General features: G+C 38.6%; 1 protein-coding gene across 1 annotated transcript in view; it reads right to left on the bottom strand.

The window, feature by feature from the left end:
* Positions 1-618: 618 nt before the first annotated feature.
* Positions 619-8,284, bottom strand: part of LOC139745238 (dnaJ homolog subfamily C member 10-like) — a 31,695-nt gene continuing 24,029 nt past the window's right edge. The window contains exons 16-20 of the mRNA XM_071655643.1: positions 7,813-7,968; positions 5,985-6,118; positions 4,072-4,273; positions 2,953-3,084; positions 619-648 (exon numbers count right to left, since the gene is read on the bottom strand). Of these exons, the coding sequence (XP_071511744.1) occupies positions 619-648; positions 2,953-3,084; positions 4,072-4,273; positions 5,985-6,118; positions 7,813-7,968 (654 nt within the window). The remainder of the gene's footprint in view (positions 649-2,952; positions 3,085-4,071; positions 4,274-5,984; positions 6,119-7,812; positions 7,969-8,284) is intronic.

The following is an 8,284-nucleotide window of genomic DNA, read 5'->3' as shown; positions in this document are numbered from 1 at the left end:
ACACTCACCACTGACAAATCTTTACAGTTGACAAAGTACAGGAAGTTTACATAAAATTGCAAATCTTAGAACCTATGAGAAAACACACCATGAGCAGACAAGTAAAAGCTGGTGTGTAGAAATCCCAGCGAATGAAAGACATAATTTTAATTTATGCGCTATTACTGTGACCTAGAATTACAAAGCATTTCTCAAGGTAAAATATTCTACTATAGTAGACTCCCATTATAATGAAGTCCTCGGGACTGGCATTTTTCGTCATAACCAAACAAATAAACAATAAAAAACATAGAGCGGATAATGATGCAGCCTGTACTTTTACTTCATTGTAACCGAAATTTAATTATAACCATGTTCATGATAATGGGAGTGTACTGTACATGTTTAATAATGTAGTCATGATGTCATAATGGCATTGAGTTTTACTACTACTAATTGCATTCCTATCATTCAATTTATTCTGCATGTCCCTTCACACTATATTGATTTAATCAACACTCTCAGTCACATTCCCTGGCTATGTCAATACATACGTACCAACATCTATACATAAAATACCATCTTGTGCATTTCAAGCCCACTGGAAGAGGCAGAGGTTGCAAAAACTACTGGCAAGGGTCAAAGTTCATCCTTTTTGTGTCCAGCACTCTGTCAAATGAAAACAATGAAAAAAAAAACATGTGATGTTACCCAAACTGAGCTAACACTTGCATACATACTTGGTTCATGTCTATGACAAAGATGCCCACTTCATTTCCATAACGTTTCCTCTCAATATACAGTAAATCTACAGTAACCTGTTTTCTTTTGGGGGCGCAGAAATTCACCGTTCGTTCACCAATTGGCACACACACTGGAATGCTTTATATATAAATTGACACAGGTTTTTGGAAACCAAGTATCAATGAATAAAGATAATCTAATCCTACCCCCCCCCCCCCAACTCCCTATTGTGTCACCATGACCTCCTTACTGGATTAAAGCACATTGCTACACCTCAGTAGGCTTGCTAATCTACAACTTGGTCAAGTTTGGTTTGATCACTGACTGCTCAGGAAAAAGCGTGGCAGGTTATGGAAACTGCCAGGGTACATATAGGGTTTATAATCCAGGGGCGTTTATTCCCTTTTATAAAGATGGATGGCTGTACATTTAATAGGATTACATGTATGATAGCAAAGAAAAGTTGTGAGGAGTTGTTCAGGAAAAAAGGTCCTTTTGTGGCCCTCTTTGCAGGAGCCTGATTTGACCAACATTCATTAGAATTACTTCACATGACAATGCTTGGAATGGATTTTTTTTTTACTTTTTGTTTACAAATAAAAGAAAAAACTGATACAAATTTGGTTTATTACACATTATTAACTGCTATATTACTTTGAGAAAAGCAATCTCATTCATTTTCATCTGAACCATATTTTCACACTATCATTATTATCATTTTCATCATACATTCAGCATTTTAGATGTTTCTACACAGAAAGTAACAATTTTTAAAGGACAAGTCCACCTTTATATACATGTGGATTGAGTGAATGCAGCAATATTAGTAGAACACATCAGTGAAAGTTTGAGGAAAATTGGACAATCCGTTCAAAAGTTTCGAATATTCTACGTATCTGCGCAGTCACTGCTGGAAGAGAAGACTACTACAGTGTATGATGTCACATGCGTACAACTACATAAGGAAAACAAAAAGAGAATTTCACAAAACTTTACTTTTTGGGTAAAGTGCACATTTCTTCGACTTGCTACTGATGTATGTTAAGGGTAATATCATTCCCCCTGCCTTCTGAAAGAGAGAAGTCAAGTGTTCTTTTGTTATGCGAGAAAAATGGAAATATGTTGAATTTTCTTTATTCTTTCTTTATATCATTGTACTCATGTGACATCACAAGCTACAGTTGTATAGTAGTCTTTTCATCCAGCCGTGACTGAGCAGAAACTTCCAAAATTCATAACTTTTGAACGGATTGTCCGATTTTGCTCAAACTCTCATTGATGTGTTCTACTAACATTGCTGCATTCACTCAACCCACATGTCTATGACGGTGAACTTGTCCTTTAAGCAATTTCAATTCAGCATAACAAATGAACAAAATAAAATATAAAAACACTAACAAAGCAGAGGTGGAAAAGTAGACTGTGACATAATACATTTTTGGAAGGGAAAAAAAAACCCAGACATAGACATATCACCTACTGTAAAAAAACATTAGCAGCTTGGTAAACAAGGCATGTTTATATCTTAGTAAATAAAATGCTGGTACTTACATTTAGTCTCTTCTTGAACTTTTGTTGTAAATATGGAATGAGATGTTGAGGTTCTTTCTGATAGACATGTTCTCCAGACCAATGCTGTCAAATCAAGATTTGAGAGATAGAAAAAAAAAAAAAAAAAAACATATTGACATTTATGAACATACAGCAAATAAGGCTGTGATGTAAGAAATACACAAATTCCAAGACATAACAAATCTGTTTTAAATCGTAAAATACTGTTACAGCTCATTTTTGCGTCAGAGGTAGAAAGCTTTAGGGAAATCTGGATGGTTTTAAAAATAAAATCCCCTCCAACAAACAAAGCCAATGTGGAAATAACTTATAAACAAAACATATCTTCTTTCACAAAGTTCACAAACAGAACTTAATTAAACAGACAGGTAAGTGTGAAGATATTCCACTTATCATACACATTAAATAACTGTTGTAATACAAGTAATACAAGTGAAATTAAACCAATGATAACAATAAGCCATTTAATTTGATGATAGAAGTAGGATTTGAAATATATTGCAGTCTATTTAAAGCTCCTAAATGCCTAGTAAATTCTTCTGTAGTCACGCATTTATCATAGGCAGGAAATTCCATGGACCCGAGTAAGTCCAATGAAGTTGTCATAATCACTGAAAGTTGTGACAAGGGGTCAAACTCTTGACCATTGAGACTCACCTGTGAGTATCCCTTTGTGTCTGTACCCCTGTATATCCTGAGGGTGGGGTAAGCTTGAATGCTGGCTTGATTACAGGTGGATTGGTATACCTGGCAGTCTATTTTTCCAACATTCACATATCCTTTCACTGCCTGTGAAAACACAATACAGATGAGAAAAGTCATTTTTAATATTGGTGTCCACTGTATTAACCCATTGAGGACGAATCCAGAGTATACTCGGGCAAGTGTCTATGGGAAATGCGTGTTGTAGCAAAATCAGCGCGTCCTCAATGGGTTAATGTATGATTAAGCAATGGCCGCATGCACACTTCGATAGTAGGTATAAACAAGCCACACCACCACAAACAAAGTGCTTGCAACTGGGTGCACACACGACGTTAAATCCATTGCATTAAAGTCGGATGATCGTCATCCGATATGGTACGTAAACTCCGAACGACCGAAGTTTGTGCATGCAATTGCGCAATGTCAGACTCGGTGCTATATCCATAAACGTGTGGGACAGTGCTGCCACTGAGACACGTGTGTGTGTGTGCGTGTGTGTGTACGCATCATACACAAACATTGTGACCGCGAGCTGCGGTGATTGGAGGAGAGAGGCCAGAAGACGCGTGGCTCTTTTGGCCTCTCTTCATGCGCATGCGCACTGAGAGTGTGCATCCATTCGGAAGCTCTCGTGGCTCGCTCGGACAGCCATTTTGAGTCAGGAGATTTGTAGCACAGAACTCTTGTAGTCTAGAGTGTTGTTCGCTGACCCATTGAGCCAGCGCTATTCTCATCCGGGGTCACTACATTTGATACAGAATGGGGGAGGTAGCATGTTGCGTTCGTCTCCGTGCCGCACAAACCACTCGCCACGATTGTATCATTGTATCATTTTGTAACTACAGAACATCACCTCAGCAAAGGATTAAAAAATGTTGACCTTTTGTGGAGGTACGAAACAGTAGAAATTTTCTGCATGAAAATCATTGTGATTCATGCTTATGAGTTGCTTTCTGACATGTAATTGCAGCAATAACAAAGTCCTCACTTGGCAGTACACTATAAGATAGTGTATGCTCATCACAAAAAAAATATTTTCAATACAAAATTCTGTCTGCGGTTTCAAGGTACCTTGGCAATCTCCTCCAACTTGGGCATGAACTGCATGCACGGCCCACACCAGGGAGCATAGAAGTCCACCACCCATGGCTCCGTGCTCCTCAGGACCAGGTCCCTGAAGTTGCCGTGGGTGATGGTCTCCACTGACATTGGCAGGAAGTTGTAGACCCAGCCCATGATGGACATGGCATCCCTGTTCCAGCCGTTGTAATTCCTGTGCAACAAATTGAGACAGGAGTTCTTGTTCATATCTGTGTGCTACCTGCATTTATATAACACCTAGATAGATCCTTGTCATTTGATTGGTTGATTGCCATTGATCATTCATTTCATTTTACTAATACGTCATCGTTCGTGCAATTATGGCTCCATTTACCATGCAATCTTGAATCCATGCAATTTGCTCCATTGCACGCATGCCAAAAGCCTGGTATACTACGCATGTAAAACGCTTGCATTTGCAGAGTGTATGCAACAGCAGGCTAGCGTAAAGCGCTCAGTGAGCACTCTCTCAATCTCAGATCCCGCACATTCTCTCTTTTTTTCTAAATTCATTAAGCATCAAATGACAATAATCTTTTCTAAGTGTTATACAAAACAAATAAATGTTTTTCATTCGTGCAATGGACAGAATACATCATTCAGTGAAAGATGAAATGTTTGATCCATTCAACTCAGCTGCGCCTCATTGAATGGATCATTTCATCTTTCACCTCATGAAATATTCTGTCCATTGCACTCATAAACATTCATTATTTTTATACTATGTCACTGAGCAAGTAATCTTCACTTTCACCATGCATTCACTACATTAACAGCCTCACATTTTCTTTTCTGAAGGATGAAAGAAATGGTAAACAATGGACTTTGCCCCTGGGAAATTGAATCCTTCATGTGTCCATGGAGGTTTGCAGCAAGTGAGTGCTATAAGGTGCTTACCTTCCAGTACCAGATTTATTTGAGGAGTTATGATACATTACAGTTATTGACTTTAAGAAAAAGAGGTCTTAATGTAACTGGCTAAGTTTCAAACTGAAATGCTGGGAAGATCACTGGACGAATGTCCACAAGTGATGCACATATTAAGACAATCCAGCAAGATCAGCAGGCATAGGCACTAGCTATAAGCCGATGGTAAGAAAACACAAACATTGCACACTGCTGTTTTCCTTCAACCATGAATGCAGGACTCGCACAGAGGCAAGTAAACATGAACACAGCATGTTTAGGGGTAAATCATTCTTAAAGCATGTATTCTCTTCATGACTATTATGTTTCAAAATGGCTGAATGGGAAGGGAACAAAGTCATCATGGCATGAAAGCATCCTCATGGAGTACCCAAATGGCTCCTGTTAACTCTTGTTACCAGTCTGATACAACTACACTAGCTGCAGTTGACTACCAAAAAGCAACAGAACACCAGTACTGGTATTTTGTAGGTACTATCTCATTTTGCTTTCAAGCTCTGTGTAATCAAGGTTTATGACACAATTCTCTGACACCAGTCTCTCTATCACCAGCTTCTAACACTCGTCTAGAACACCAGTCTCTGACACCAATCTCTGATATCAGTCTCTGACACCAGTCTATGACACCAGCCTCTTACACTGGTCTACAATACCAGTCTTTGACACCAGTCTCTGACATCACTCTATGACACTAGTCTCTGACACCAGTCTCTGATACAAGTCTCTGACACCCAGTGTCTGACACAAATGTCTGACACTAATATCTGACACAACTTGTATGACACAAGTCTCTGACACTAGTTTCTGACATTAAGTCTCTTGCAGTAGTCTCTGACAAGTCTCTGACACCAGTCCCTAACACTGCTCTATAACACTGCTCTATGACACCACTCTATAACACCAGTCCCTAACACTCATCTCCACACCAGTCTCTGCCCCCAGTCTCAAACACTCACCTGAATCCATGTAATCCTGTCTGTCCCATGGGGTAGACTCGGATAGTTGGGTAGCTCTGGATGTTCAGTTGTGTACAGAAACTGTCATGCTCAACGCAGTCCACTGAGCCAACGTTGGCTGTGCCGTTTAGTTTCTGATCAGTGAAATAAAAAAACAGGCATGATTCATACACTACAAAACTGGTGGTTTACCCCATTTTACTGTAAAAGTGGAAACTTTAGATTTATCAACTTTTTACACTCAGGTCAATTCCAGTGAATTTCTCTCGTTTTGTGGATGAGTTTATTCTGCACATACTTTGACATTTTACTCAAGATATCAAAGTGTTCTTTATGCTTGCTTCAGTTCAAAAAAGTGCAAAATTTGTAGAAATTTCAATACTGTGAAATATTCTACATTGGCAGAACCTTCAGAAATGAGTGTTTATGTTTATTTTTCTTTTGGGGGCAGGGTTTACGAAGAAACAGAAATAATTTTTACTGAATCCACCCATGCTGTTTAATCCAATTAACACTGAATAAGCTATCATACAAACACAAAGTCTGGATGGATGGACAAGCTAAAAGTTGAAAGGAGACTTCTGGCTGATTTTTTAGACTTTTGCATTTAAACATTTATAAATTAGTTATACTGGTTACACTGTTTCAGAATTTACATTGATTGGGATGAGGAACAGAATTCTTCCAAATTCATTACAAATCACAATGAACAAGGAAGATGATATAGTAGCTTTACATACGAATGCATGATTGGATGTTCACGGAAGTAGAACAAGAGAAGAAAGCATGCATAAATTCTACACAGGTGAAGTTGTTTAGCAAGAGGCATTGTAATGGAATTAATGTATATCGCTACATCACTGAAATATGTGAGCCTCCCATGTCATCATCCAAGTGTCTTGCATATAGGGTTTTTCAGAGTATTGGTTTATCAGCTCAAGGACCACAATAAATTCCACAAATCTGTATATGTGACCTTGCATTACAAAAACAACAAAAAGTCACACGCACTGATTTTGTGTGAGGACTGAAAATAGGTGAAATGGGTCAACCTCGCCAATCTTGAGTTTTTCATATTTTCTGAAAGAGCAAGTCTTCTTAGACACTATGGTAGAGTTTGGGATCATGAAACAAACAGGAAACTGCATTTTTAGCAGCTTTTCTTGAACACTTTCTTGTAGAATAGTGTGATTACAGTAGGTGTGTCTAAAGAAGTTATAGAATCCCCTTTTCATTTCTTAAAATCCCCTGTACACACTCTTCACTTTCAACTCTAATGACTTTAGAAAGGATGATGCTACTGCTTTGAAAGTTGGCCTCAATCATGGATAGAATGCATGAATAAAGCATGCTCAATTTCAGCTTAATCTGATAATCCCTTCATTGTTATTGCTCCGGTGGTTTACATCCTGTTTTCCGTTCTATTCACAGCTAGCATGGCTTCGTAAAGATTAAGCACTTGAATAGCCCCTATACTTTAAAATATTTAGATAGGTTAAGAGAGTCCAGTTTAATTGAGTTATACATCATTTTAAAGCTTAAAGTCTGCTCTTTCAGAATCTGCTCTTAACTAAATATCCATGTCTGGCAACTTTTTGTTGGTTTTGTGATGCAAGGTCACATACGACACTATTGATATGTGTACTACATCATGTGAAATCATAAAAATCATCCCGAATGACCTTTTAATATGAATATGACAGACCGCTTGACTGGTGCAGCACTGTATCTCACTATTTGCTAGAACTGTGGTCCTGACATACCAGTATACATATGTACCATGTATGCCTATTGTGAGGACAAATGTGTTAAAAGAAAGTTGTTTTACCTTGGCTACTTTCCTCCACTCTGGCAGGAGAGCCTGGCACGGTCCACACCAAGGGGCGTAGAAGTCCACCAACCACACGTCACTCCGCCCTCGATTCTTCACAAGGTCGTCAAAGAGAGAGGGCGAGAGTGCCACGACCTTGGGATTCAAGGTGTCCTAAAACGGCCAATGGAAAGCAGATTTTAACCAGTGAAAATCCCATTGCTGAGTGTACAACACATAATGCTTAATTTGCTGAGTTCTGCAAATCATTCATATCATTTCACTGCAGCTAACACACATTATTCATCCCATCAAATGGTATTACTGAATTCTACTCAAGGAAGTATTGGCATCACATCATTCATGTAACTCTCAAACACTGTTGCTTGGCTTTTAAAGACTAAAGCTGTGTTCATAACTCATGCACTTTCAAATCTCAACAGAATCTGACCTTTAGGAGCACCAGAGCTGCCCTAACACATTGAGCTTC

The sequence above is a fragment of the Diadema antillarum genome, unplaced genomic scaffold, assembly GCF_040938485.1.
Source record: "Diadema antillarum isolate AM-2024a unplaced genomic scaffold, OU_Dant_1.0 seq00001244_RagTag, whole genome shotgun sequence".
Taxonomy (NCBI): Eukaryota; Metazoa; Echinodermata; class Echinoidea; order Diadematoida; family Diadematidae; genus Diadema; species Diadema antillarum.
This window is presented reverse-complemented; position numbering and strand designations above follow the sequence as displayed.